The sequence below is a fragment of the Peromyscus leucopus genome, chromosome 23 (genome assembly GCF_004664715.2).
Source record: "Peromyscus leucopus breed LL Stock chromosome 23, UCI_PerLeu_2.1, whole genome shotgun sequence".
Classification (NCBI taxonomy): Eukaryota; Metazoa; Chordata; class Mammalia; order Rodentia; family Cricetidae; genus Peromyscus; species Peromyscus leucopus.
This window is the reverse complement of record NC_051082.1, coordinates 16,021,369-16,034,999: the sequence shown is the minus strand read 5'-3', so window position 1 is coordinate 16,034,999 and position 13,631 is coordinate 16,021,369. Positions and strand designations below refer to the sequence as shown.

The 13,631-nt window shown below is 50.1% G+C and overlaps 1 protein-coding gene across 1 annotated transcript in view; it reads right to left on the bottom strand.

Moving 5' to 3' along the window:
* Dnah10 (dynein axonemal heavy chain 10) overlaps window positions 1-13,631 on the bottom strand; it is a 125,415-nt gene that overhangs the window by 35,578 nt on the left and 76,206 nt on the right. The window contains exons 45-52 of the mRNA XM_028885772.2: window positions 12,716-12,861; window positions 9,736-9,888; window positions 8,045-8,305; window positions 6,525-6,697; window positions 5,410-5,503; window positions 4,330-4,497; window positions 3,438-3,626; window positions 2,555-2,726 (exon numbers count right to left, since the gene is read on the bottom strand). Coding sequence (XP_028741605.1) covers window positions 2,555-2,726; window positions 3,438-3,626; window positions 4,330-4,497; window positions 5,410-5,503; window positions 6,525-6,697; window positions 8,045-8,305; window positions 9,736-9,888; window positions 12,716-12,861 — 1,356 coding nt within the window. The remainder of the gene's footprint in view (window positions 1-2,554; window positions 2,727-3,437; window positions 3,627-4,329; window positions 4,498-5,409; window positions 5,504-6,524; window positions 6,698-8,044; window positions 8,306-9,735; window positions 9,889-12,715; window positions 12,862-13,631) is intronic.

Genomic DNA, 13,631 nt, shown 5'->3' with positions numbered 1-13,631 from the left:
AGGCTCAACACACACCCACTAGCCTAAGATCAAAGTGGTCTCTGAGGATTATGCTGGGCACCAAAGCTCATGTACATGTGCCTCTCACAGCAGGGATTCTCGCCATGGGGATTTACCTCCCAAGAAACATTTGACAATATCTAATGACAATTTGCATGGTCATAACTTGAGGGAAGTGAGCTGCTTAGTTTTAAATGCCAGCTTGCCACAATGTCAAATTACCTGGGAAGAGAGTCTCAATTGCGTAATTGTCTTTATCAGGTTAGTCTGTTAATTAATGTTAGGATGACTCAGTCCATCATGGGCAACACCATTCCCTAGACAGAGGGTCCTTGACTCTTCAGGCAGGAGAGAGCTGGAAGCAGGCAGCGTGGTTACATTTGTCTCTCCCTGCCATTGACTTTGGATGTGATGTGACCTCAAGCTCCTACAGCTGTGACTTTCCCTAACAAAAGGCGCTTTAACGTGGAATCATAACCCAAATGAGCCTCCCCTTCCCTAAGGCACTTTGTGCTCAGGGCATTTGTCACAGCAACAGAGATGAAATTAGAGCAGGGATGGTCCAGCGTCCAGGGGGACCAGTCAGTTACACAATGTCCAATCCTGCGTGGCCCAGGACAGTCCCACAGGCCCCGGTGCCACCAAGGCTTCGGGCAAGGACTGTATGTGGCCAGGGTCTGGGTGACTGTGGGTGACTGTGAGCGTCCGTGCCTTCAGATGGTGAGACACTTGAGTCAAGGGGTTCCCGTTAGGGCCAAACCTGCTCGCCCTCAAAAGGCACTACCTCTTCCCTCGGCTCTGAGGCAGACCCCACAGGTGGCCAGAAGGGCATCCAGAAAGCACTCAGACTGTGTCCAGGCAGTGAGAATAGAGTCCCGTCTTTAAATGGCCCACAAGGCCTTGCATCCCAGTGTCCCTCTACTCCTTTTTTTTTTTAAATCGGGGTCTCATGTAGCCCAGGCTAGCCCATGAACCTGTTAGGTAGCTGAGGATGACCTTGGACTTCTGACCCTCCTCTGTAGGGAGCAGGAAGTCCTGGGTCAATGTGTATTGTTTGATATGGCCATGGCCATGCCAAGGACCAAGGCCTCAGCCCCACGGGGGTGGCAAAGCCTTCCTCTGGTCTGAGTACAGATGTGACAGTGGGCAGAACAAGTCAACAATAGTTCTCTCCACACGGATGTTTACAGCCCGGAGACTGCTCCCCTGAGGAGACTAGTAGCTAAGCCTGCCTCCTTGACCCAGCTGTACACCCCAATCCCGCCTCCATGTTTATCTGTATTAATAACCCTGCCTCCATGTTCAGCAAGACACTCCGAGCTTCCGGGGTGCCGTGGCTTCTCCATCAGGGAAAGCCCAGACCACCCGATTCCAGATTCTTTCTGTGTCAGTCTTTCTCCATTCCCTTATCACCCCTAGTCCAGGGTCTGGGCCACAAGCTGTACACAAATCAGCACTCCTGCCTCAGGCTCCTGGGTGCTGGGAATACACACATGCACTGCTATGCCCAGTATGGGTGTGTGTTTACCCCTGGTAGTGGGGATTGATCCCAGGGCCTCACACATGCTGGTCAAGCACTCTACCACAGAGCCACACACACATACACACACACACACACACACACACACACACACACCCGCCACTCCTGAATCCTGTCCACGAGATAACCATATGCCCGCTTACCTTGATGTCTCTTCCCTTTGGCACAGGGGACTCCCTGCATGTAACATTTTTCTAGCAGCCCCTCTACCCAATGTGGGAGCATGAATGACGGCCCTTCAAAGACACCAGACCCCACCTAGGACCTACAAGCATGTTTCCTTATGCTCCCTGCCAAATGGGACAACGCTTTGCGGCTGGGACTGGGTGGAGGACCCAGGCAGGCTGGTGCTGTCCCAGGAAAGGGTGAAGAACAGAGGTCGGGTCAGCAGAAGAGAAGCGGAGGGTAGCGTGGTGTGAGCCAAGGAGCCCTGGGCCAGGGCAGCCTCTGCAAGCCGGAACGGATGAGTTTGTACATCTTGGACCTGTTTGCGCCTTGGTGTCGCCTCCGGGAGCCCTGCGGACCCACCGGGATGCTGGAGTGAACTCGCCTTTGGGCAGGTCAGCGAGGGACCACAGGAAAGAGACACACCAGCTTCCTGGTGCTGTGTCCTGAGCCTCCTTCCCTTACATCACTATTGCTGTTGCAATCTGTGTGTCTTTTTGTGTGCTTTGGTGCCCACCCCTCCCCTGCACATCTCTGAGCTTCAAGGACAACAGAGGTCATGAGCATCGTATTCCTTGCAAAACCCAAGGCGTGCCGTGGCCACTGTGGGATAAGCTCACAGCGTCTCACAGAGCTGAGACACACACGGCTTCAAGCTCAGGGACCATCCTCATCACAAGGAGGAGGAAAGTAACCTATACATCTCCAGGAGAAGAGGCGCGCTCAGTGATGCCCCAGCCTCAACTGCAGGTCTTGTGTGACCACAAAGACTGCCAGGTCCGTCTCAGACTGCAGGGGGCTGGGGGGTGGGGTTAGGGCTGGACATTCCTGCCAGTGGGTGGGCAGTACCTGAGGTCAGCATGTTGTTGATGAGTTCCAGGAAGCCCTCCTCGGCCACGTGCGCGTCCGTAAACAGGAAGATCATCATCTTGTTCTCCAGCCCCAGCTTCATGTACAGGTTCTTCAGATCATCCCGGAAGTTATTCTCCGAGTAGCCTCGGCTCAACAGGATCTCAAACACCTGGGGAAACAGGTAGGCAGCGCCCGCTGAGGCAGGGGGAAGGCGCTGAGCGCATCAGGAGAGCATGCGGGTCTGCATGCTCCACAAACAACATTACATCACCTGAGGGGCACAAGCATGGGAGCCGGATGATTGACAAGTGTCCTGCATGAGCTGCACGCATGTGTCAAGGTGTGAGTATAAAAGGTGCTTGCTCCTATGAGGAGCGTGTGTCTGGAGAAAGGAAGGCAAGGGACTTGGCCACCCGGGTATCACTGGAGGGAGAGAAGGGAACCTGCAATAGCAAAGGCTGGTGATGTCACGCAGATCGGCGTCTAGACCAAAAGCACCGTGTGCACACTTCAAGGGATAAACCGTACCATCTTGATTCATAGCTCTATAAAGCAGTTTTATCTTTTCTAAAAGGTTTATATTGATTTCTGTTTATGCGCTTGGGCTTGTAATTGAACCACAGGAAGGCACTGGAGAGACCACAGGAGGGCGCCGGATCCCCTGGAGCTGGAGTCCCCGCAAGTTATAAGCTGCAGGTGTGACAGCCAGCAGTGCCAGCCGCGGCTCCTCCCAGGTTTGGCCAAGCCCCCTCTGAGTTCCCACAGTTCCCCATTCACAGGTGTGGCCTGGGTCTGACTTTTGAGATTGAGTTCTCAAGCCGTGGACGGGACAAAAAACAGAAGGTCATACTCCCAACTCTTTAAACAGGCTCCCCCTCACCTCGTAGCCTGCGGTGAAGGCCGCCAGCCTGGCCAAGGACTGCTTCCCGGAGCCACCCACGCCCACCAGCAGGGCATGGCCCCGGTCCATTCGAATGATGCGGTGCACGCGGGTCAGGTGCTCCAGCGCGTCGTCAAACAGGACCAGGTTCATCTTGGTGTTGATTTCGTTGTACTCCTCGAGGATTTCCTGAGTGGAAAGGATCTGTAAGCCCCACCGCATGTGAAGGGGTAGGCTCTCTCCTCCGCCTCACTCAGGAGGCAGAGGCAGGCGGATCTCTGTGAGTTCGAGGCCAGCCTGGTCTACAGAGTGAGTTCCAGGACAGGCACCAAAACTACACAGAGAAAACCCTGTCTAAACAAAGGAAAGATGAAGGATGGAGAGAGCTGTCTTTGTCCTCAGCATCCATGGCTGAGGAAGCAATCTGAATATCAGGACCTGTGGGGCTGAAGACCTAATTTCCTGATCTCAAGATTGCAGTTGGCTGGGCGTGGGGCAGGAGAGCTGCCTCAGCAGGGAGATGTTGCTCTTTCCAGGACCCAAGTACAGTCCCTAGCGCTCAATCAGATGGCTCACAAATGCCTGTAACTCCGGTTCTAGGGAGACTGATGCCTTCTTTTGGCCTGTGTGGGCACCTATACTTACATGCGAGCATGCATGCATGTGTGCACTTTCACACACACACACACACACACACACACACACACTCACACACACATACTACATACATAACTAAAAATAAAGTAAATCTCTGGTCTGCTGGGTGTCAGCCTGCTTGTGTGAGCCACAGCCCATTACAGACAAAAGAGGCTGCTAGAGCCACAGAACACACCCCCAAACGCTGGGTGTGCAATATCCTGCATGGACAGAGCTGGAGGTTGGTGGTCCGCACCTCAAACAGTGCCTTGGCGGCCTCGTAATCCTGGATGTCTTCATAAATCCGTGGTTCATCCTCATGCAGAGCCATCCGGAAGTCCCCAAACAGGATGGGGTCCCTCATCACCATCTCGAAGTCATCGTTAAAATGCTCCCTCACCAGGGTCCCAATGTGATCTTGCACCTTGAAATGACAGCCGGTTAAGGCCCCAGACATGTCCACAGTTGCATACATTTGGCAGGAAAAGAGAATTTACTATGATCAGTGGGGATAATTTACCTAGATCTTACCTAGTGGTGCCTGTCCTTCTGCAATGAGCATCCAGTATAAGCGATACACTGGTTTCTTTTCTTCCTTCCTTCCTTCCTTCCTTCCTTCCTTCCTTCCTTCCTTCCTTCCTTCCTTCCTTCCTTCCTTCCTTCCTTCCTTTCTTCTCTCTCTCTCTCTCTCTCTCCTCTCTCTCTCTCTCTCTCTCTCTCTCTCTCTTTGGTTTTTTGAGACAGGGTTTCTCTGTGTAGCTTTGCGCCTTTCCTGGAGCTCACTTGGTAGCCCAGGCTGGCCTCAAACTCACAGAGATCCGCCTGACTCTGCCTCCGAGTGCTGGGATTAAAGGTGTGCGCCACCACCATCCGGCTTCTCTCTTTTTTAACTGTTTTTTTGTTTGTTTGTTTGTTTTTTGTTTTGTTTTGTTTTTTTGAGACAGGGTTTCTCTGTGTAGCTTTGGCGCCTTTCCTGGAACTCACCCTGTAGGCCAGGCTGGCCTTGAACTCACAGAGATTCACCTGACTCTGTCTCCCAAGGGCTGGGCTACATTGGTTTCTTTTGGTTTTGTTTTTTTCTAAACTTTCTTTTTTCATTTTAATTACATTTACTTATTTATTTGTGCCAAGAGGACACACGTAGAGGGCTGAAGATAACTTCTGGGAGTCAGTTCTCTCTTCCCGCCATGTGGGCCCCAGGGATGGAACTCACTCAGCTTATCAGGCTTGGCCACACGTGCCCGCTGACCCATCTTGCTGGCCTCACTGGCGTGTGTTGCACTCGGACTCTATGTGGGCTTTCCCACCCATTAAGGTGCATGGTGCACATGCTCACCAGCTGTTTGTCTACTTCGTTGATGAGCCGGTCATGGAAAACCCGCAGGCACTCGTTTCTCCACACCCTTACCATCTGAGGCACCGTCTGAAACCTGCATGAAGGGAGGGCAACATTGTTGGTCACCAGATCCCCTGGGGGGGGGAAGGGGCTCAGGTGGATGGGGGAGTACAAGAGCCCTGAGTGCCTCTCTGTCTCTTTCTAGCCGGAAGCAGGCAAGTTAAATACAGGGATCACAAAGTCATCACCCACGGCTTACCCTATTATAAGGAAGAAATGGAATCATCCTGTGAGTCATGTAGACAGCCGAAAGCCCGTGTGAACTTAGAATCAGCCTCAGGGCTCCTTTTCCTGGTCCTGCTTCCAGAACTTTCTCTAGTTCCGGGAGAAGAGCCATTACCCCATCCAAAAGACTAGGAGCAGGGAAGACCGCCACTCTAAACCATCCACAGCACTCCGAGGCAGGTTAAAGCCCTTGTCAAGAGCCCTCTGCTGTTCTTCAGTGTGGCCAGCTCCCAGCGAGGAGCCACATAGTGCGGCCCCTCCCTGCAGATCCACAGGGAATGATGGGAGTCTGGTGGCCCTGAGAATCTCCCAGTACGGAGTCCTAACTGTTTCCGTGCTGTGTCTGGTGACTCCTGGGAAGGCATGCATCTTCCACCCAGCTGCAAATGCTGTAGCCAAATGAGCCGCAGGCTCCATGCAGATCCAGCTGCAGACACCTGTACACACCCCAACTTCAGGGGCGAAGGAGCATCACCCTAAAGGTTTATCTGTTTTCTCAATCAACATAATCAAAGACACCGTGTGATTCACTGACACATTTTTCTGACCCATCCGATTCATTGAAAAGTCCCAACCAAAGCCCTCGTGCCTTTAGGGCAGTGGTCCTCAACCTTCCTAACGCTGCGATCCTATAACACAGTCCTCGTGTTGTGCTGACCCCCAACCATAAAGTGATTTTCGCTGCGACTTCATAGCTGTCACCTTGCTACTGTTATGAATCATAATGTAAATATCTGTGTTTTCCACGGTCTTAGGCGACCCCTGTGAAAGTTTGAGAACTGCCACTTTGGGGCATATTTTAGTAAAAACAAACGAGCCCCCAAACTCACCGATCTGGATTCGTGAGGACAAGACCGTTAAAAACTCTGGAGAGGTCTCGAAGGTTGAAGATGTAATGGAACTTCGAAGGGGTGGGAGGTAGATCTTGAACAATGTTTTTGTAAAGATTTAATGTGCAGAATGTCAGCTTCCTGCTTATGCCCCCGATGCTCTCATTAAAGTTCTTAAAAAAAATGAAAAGATCACCATGTCTATCGGTAGAAGAATGGATAAGCAAAATGTGGTTATTTTGTTTTGTTTTTGTTTTTTTTGTTTTTCAAGACAGGGTTTCTCTGTAGCTTAGGAGCCTGTCCTAGACCAGGCTGGCCTCAAACTCACAGAGATCCGCCTGGCTCTGCCTCCCAAGTCCTAGGATTAAAGGCGTGTGTCACCACCGCCTGGCAAAATGTGGTATTTTCATGGTAGAATAGTATTTGATCAGGAAAAGGAACAGAACACTGACACGTGGGTGAATCTTGAAAACCTGGAGCTAAGTAAGAGAAACCAGACATCAGAGGCCACATGGCTTCCAGGGATTGGGAGGCAGGGAGGGCAATCTGTAATGGGTGTAGGTTTCCTTTAGTTAAAAAAAAAATATGTCACGCGGCCTGCGTTCTCTCTTCTCTCTCATGATATTGATGATTCTCTTGGTGGATTTAGTGTCATTTTGTCAATCTTGCATGGAACAGATGTGATCATTCCTGGAAACCCAATTTTTCTCCAATATTTTCCCCTAAAATTCTTTGGGAGCTGATGTTCTCAGGTTTCTTGTCTGGGGAAGCCAGCTGTCTGAAAGAGCCTGGGAGCTGTTCTGATTCAGAGCTGACAGGATCGGAGGCAGATCACCCCTATTTCTGTAAATATGTTTTGAATGATATTGTTGTTCTTGAAAATGTGTGCCTATGTCAATTACCTTTTAGTTTTGTAAAGACAGGATATACCCAACTCAATATTTGGCCAAGCCGGCAAAATGATAACTGTTGTTTTGGGTTTAAAGATGTTTTGATGTTAAAGTTGGGAAAAACACATTTGACATATTTGTTTTTGCTAGGGGTTAATGGAGGATGGAAAAAACATGTTTGTTATTATGGAAAAGTATGCTTGTTTTTGATGTATAAATAAAGATGGCTGAAGCTAATATATATATAATGTTCTATTTACACAGTGAGAATAGTTAGCCAAGACTGAATGGACCAATGCCTCTAAATTGCATGTGTTAAAATGGTTAAAATAATGCACTTTACATTATGTGAAGTTTGCATTTTTACCTACGTATGCATGTGTGTGCACCTGCACACATGTGCAGCTCGCCACTAAACCCACTCTGACAGTGGCATGTGACATCCTCTGCAGTTAAACAGCTTCAGACGAGGCTTACAGTTCCTCCTGCTCCTCACACCACACCCTCCCCTCCTGGCCTTGGAGTGCACAGACCCCACTCTAAGGTAAACAGCACCCCCCCCCCTGCGCTCCCCGGCTTCCACCCAGCATGTCGACCTCCAGTTCAGACTTGTGGGGAAGGCCCGGTTACCGAGGTGTGGCCCCTCAGGATGGAGTAGTAGATCAAGCGAAGAGACTCCTCTGATGGGAAAGGGACGTTGAAGACGCTGAACAGCGAGAGGAACCTGGGGTCCACCTCATTGCGGCCCCCTCCGGCCTTGCCCATGGCAGCGATGAAGCCCAGGTCACGGATACTCTTACAGTTGAGTTCTTTCCCACGGTCATATAAGTAACCCTTTTCCAGCAGCAGCTTCAGCAAGGCGATGGGCTGCTGGGTGCCGTACTCGTCCACCTGGGAGATTATCAAAAAGTAGAGCTAGTGAGTTCGAGGCCAGCCTGGGCTACTGGGCTATGGAATGAGTTCTAGGAAAGGCTCCAAAGCTACACAGAGAGACCCTGTCTCAAAAAAACTAAAAGAAAAAAAGAAAAACAAAGCAGAACTAGGTAAGACTGTGTCAACCTTGAATGTTCACCTCTCCTGTTTCCCCCTGAGCATTCTGGGTTGGCCTCACAGGGCTTCTCAAGTCTGTAACTGTCTATTCACACCTGAAGTCTGTCTCCTTCACTACGCTGTGCATCCCATGAAGGCAGCAACTGCAGAGGCTTACACACCTCACAGCACCAGTTTCCTGGGAGTAGTTCAGCAAATGGAATGGATGGAAGGATGGATGGATGGATGGATGGATGGATGGAAGGAGGATAGATGGATGGATGGGTGGGTGGGTAGGTGGGTGGATAGGTAAGTGGATAGATAGATGGATGGTTAAGTGGATGAATAGATAGATGAGTAGGTAGATGGATTGGTAGTTGGGTAGATTAATGGGTGAGTGGGTGGGTAAATAGATGAGTAGGTAGGTAGTAGATGGATGGATGGATGGGTGGGTGAATGGGTAAGTGGATATAGATAGATGGATGGGTAGGTGGGTGGGTGGATAGATGGATGGATGGATGGATGGATGGATGGATGGATGGATGGATGAGTAGATTCTGTAGATGGGTGGGTGAGTAGATGGATGGAGAGGTGGATGGGTGGATGGATAATGGATGGATGGGATTCTACAGATTCATTAACTACAGATGGAAAAATAACAGATGCAGTTCTGTGGATAAATAAAACAGTTGACTAGATAGATGGATGGAAAATGTATAGATGGTCAGATATATTGCAAATGGACAGATAATTAAAAACTCTTGCTGCAAGCCCGCCGGCGGCGGTGGCGCACACCTTTAATCCCAGCACTCGGGAGGCAGAGGCAGGCGGAGCTCTGTGAGTTCGAGGCCAGCTTGGGCTACAGAGCGAGATCCAGGCAGGTACTAAAACTACATGGAGAAACCCTGTCTAGAAAAACGAAAAACAAAACAATAACAACAACAAAAACTACTTGCTGCTCTTCCAGAGGATCAGAGTTCTGTTCCCAGCTCTCATGTCAGGCAGCTTAACAACATGTAACTTCAGCTCCAGGGGATCTGACGCCATCTTCTGGTCTCTTTGGGTACATGTGGCATATATACACACAGGTACACACCCATAAAAATAATAAAATTTAAAACTAGTCTTAAATAACGAAAATCTTAAAAAGCCACGAACTTACTTACACTTGGCGCAGCAAAAAAAAAAACCAAAAAAAAAAAAAAAAAAAAAAAAAAAAAAAACAAAAAAAAAAAAAAAAAAGCACGAACTTACACATGCCCACCTAGTCCACCTCTGTAAGCTCTACTCACCTTTGGCATGTTCATGTCATCCATGAACACCAGCAGGCGCTTCCCCATGGGTGGTCCATATGTGTCCTTTGTCCGCTTCTCCACATTTGCTTCTAGATTTCTCTGGATGTCCAAGGATGTGGTGCGTGAGGAGAAGCTGACCATCAGCACAATCTGTAACAGAGCAGAGGGTAGTCAAACAGCTGGCTTCTAAACTAACCTTCTAGAACGATGCAGGTCCGTGCGTCATCATTTTTTTTTATAATTTATTTTTATTTTATGTGCATTGGTGTTTTGTCTGCATGTATATGAGTGAGGGTGTCTTATGTGTGAGGGGTCAGATCTTGGAGTTACAGGCAGTTGTGAGCTGCCATGTGGGTGCTGGGGATTGAACCTGGGTCCTCTGGAAGAGCAGCCAGTGCTCGTTAACCACTGAGCCGTCTCTCCAGCCCCGATTCATCATTTTTAAGAGCCAAAGACAGAACTGGGTGTGATGGCACACTCAAGAGGCAGAGGCAGGAGGACCTCTGTGAGTTCAAGGCCAGGCCAGCCAGGGTTACACAGTGAGACCCTGTCTTAACAACACTCTCTTTCCTTCTGTTCGATTCCACGTTGCCACTCATGAGCCTTGGGACAAAGCAGGCTGTGGAATGCTGCCCCCAAGGCCACACTGTCTTGAAATCAGAGAGTCGGTGATTCCCCACAGGAGACCCTCCCAAGGTTGGACCCACTAACACCCCCTCATCGGAGGGTGCAGGGCTGGAAGGACTCTGAACCCTCCCTAAGATACACAACCAGTTAACTATTACCTACATGTTGCCCTGCTTCTGAGAGTGACTCCAATCATACTCATCTGGTTCACTGAGCCGGACTTGGGAAGAATTGTTTCTCGGCCCTTTCTATCTGGGTGATTAGAAATAAACTCCCAGGAAAGGTCACATGGTGATATGTGGTAGGGAAGGTATCATTCTACCATGGTGGCCTCTAAAAAGGCCACTGTCTGATCTTTAAGAGTCTGGAAAAATGACTTCAATGATATCTGCTGTACCACTCTCGATGGCAGAGTAGTTTTAAACATAAAATTGCTTTCAAGGCAACTGCCCGTTAATAGGGAGGCCAAAGAAAGCTTATACAGCCAGAAGCTTCTTCCTGGGCCTCATAGCTGGAGGGAAGATGTTCTCCTGCACTCTCCTGCACGTGGACAAGGTGCTCCTCACTCTCTCTCCCTGCAACCCCCTTAGAGGAACTCAGTGCACACACAGGCACGTACATGCTCACACACGCATGTGTGCTCACACGAACACACACACACACACACACACACACACACACACACACACACTCATATTCAGCCATGTACCAGCCACAGCTGGACTGCTGTGCCATACAGCTCGGTAGGCCCTACCCAGAGCCGGGGTTCAGTGAGTGAGGTGTTTAACAACTTCCTAGTTGGTGCCAAAGTTGTTGGTCTATGGACCAGTATGCATCCAGGGCCAAGGACTGGCTGACTGGGCTCTGTCCTCTGCTGTTGACAGAGAGTACTCGACTGCCTGCCAGTCCATCTGTTCACCTGTCTGGACCTGGTCCTGGCCTGCTGTATCCTGACCCAGTTCAGCTTTTTTTTAACCTGGCAGCTAAAAAGAAATCTACAGCTTTGCTCTCAAACCTGACCCCAGCATCTCCCTTCTGGCTCTGATTTGGTTCGTGATCATTGATACGGATTCCCAGCACATTTCTGAGACCCTTGAGCTCTGCTGTGGCCTCTGCTTGTATTCACTCTGTAATCCATATATAAACACATAGGTAAATAGTATATTTATGGCGTGCTGTGAGAGCTAATATCAGTCACTAAAATAGGAATAAAGAACTTGCCTTCACCGTGCCCAGGCTACCAAGCTATTATGATAATAGCTGCTATTGAAACTGCTACACCGAGGCTGGGTGGTGGTGCCACACACCTTTAATCCCAGCACTCGGGAGGGAGAGCCAGGCGGATCTCTGTGAGTTCGAGGTCAGCCTGGTCTACAGAGTGAGTTCCAGGACAGCCAAGGTGACACAGAGAAACCCTGCCTCGGGAAGAAAAAAAAGAAAGGAAGGAAGGAAGGAAGGAAGGAAGGAAGGGAGAGAGAAAGAAAGAGAGAAACAAAGAAAGAAACAAAGAAACTGCTAAACCTGGTGAGCTTATTATTATTTAGTAGATTCTGACATTGTTATCAGAAACACACGTTTGTCTGCCTTGTCTGGTACAGTGAACTCCTGACACCATGTCACAAGGAACACAGTGGCTTCTGTCATGTGGATTTCCGCCATGAAGGACGCCAGTTGCCCTTGGGTCACTGCGGGGGATGGAATATGCCGCACATCCCATGCGTTGGACATCATCTCTCATTTCATGTGAGTGAGCCTCGGAGGCTCCCAGGACCGCTGGGGGCCACGGGATGGAGGGGTTCTCTAATGCCTCTCAAGCCATCTGCAGAGTAAGACTCAAGGGTTCTAAGGAAGTGGTGGCTTTTTTTTTTTGTTGTTTTATGAACGTGAACTTCTTCTCACCATGTGATGCCTCCCCACCCACCATGCCACCATGTGCCACCAAGGCCCTCACCTCTCGGGTGGCAGCACCATGCTCTTGGACGTTCCTTAAGTCAACGTCGACTCCTCAGAACTTACCAGGTCTCAGGCCTTTTGTTATAGCAAAGGTCTCAGACAAGCACCGTCGAGCCTTCCTAGGAGAGGTCCGCACTGAGGATCCGGGGCCTCCAGCCTCACGCAATGCCACCTTGGAAGATGGCCATCCAGCCCCGGCCAGGCCTTCAAGTGAACAGAGCCTTCACCAACCTTAACTACGGTTCTGTGAGAGACCCTGAACTTGAGTCACCCAAGTAAGCCACATCAGAGTCCTGACCCACGGAGCTGAGAGGTCATAAGGGCTTGTCCCACTGAGCAACCAGGCTGGGCTAACTTGTTACCCGGCAACTGCCAACCAATACAAGCGAACACTCACATTGGTCTCCTCATTCATATTTTTCAGGAAGTTCTGGGTAGTGGCTGTCTTAGACGTGCCCGATTCACCCACAAAAAGGACAGGGTGCTTGATTTTAACCATCTGCTCCAGGATCCAGGTGGTGCGGGTCGTATCTACTGTGTGAACTGAAAGATGAAAGAATAAGGTTTGTCCCAGGAACTCTGAGCCCTTGGCCACCTGGTGCTCACACAGAGTCCCATGCATCCAGTAGGAGGCAGCGAACACCGAGCTCTGGGATTAGAGGTGGCTCAGTGGGTAAGAGCCTCGCTCTAGAAGTATGAATGAGGACCTGCGTTCAAATCTCCAGTGCCTCCATTAAAAGTTGCGTGTGGCTGTGGGTGCCTTTAACGCCAGGGAGGTGGAGACAGGAAGAACCTGAGAGCTTGCTGGCCAGTCAGGATAATCAGAACAGGCCCAGGAAGACACCTGACAGCCTGCTCATGCTTCCACAAGTGTGCCCAGGTGCATAGTCCTATACCACACACACACACACACACACACACACACACACACACACACACACACACACACGCACAGGGTTTTTTTTTTTTTTCCGAGACAGGGTTTCTCTGTATAACAGCCCTGTCTGTCCTCACCCTGTAGCCCAGGCTGGCCTCGAACTCAAAGATCTTCCTACCTCTGCCTCCTGAGTGCTGGGGTTAAAGGCGAGCGCCGCCGCCACCACCACCTGGTATTTTTGCTTTGCTTTGTTTTTAAGCCAAGCTCTGGCTGCAAAGGTGAATATGGATAAAGCCTAGTCTCTGTTTCCCAGACATTCCATGGCTTTTTGGAGGCACAACATCCGCCCAATCAAAGTGTGTAACTGAGTACGGCGCATTTCCTTGGCAAAGTGATTGTGGTGATGGCAGCCAACTTCAACCACCCTGCTCCCTGA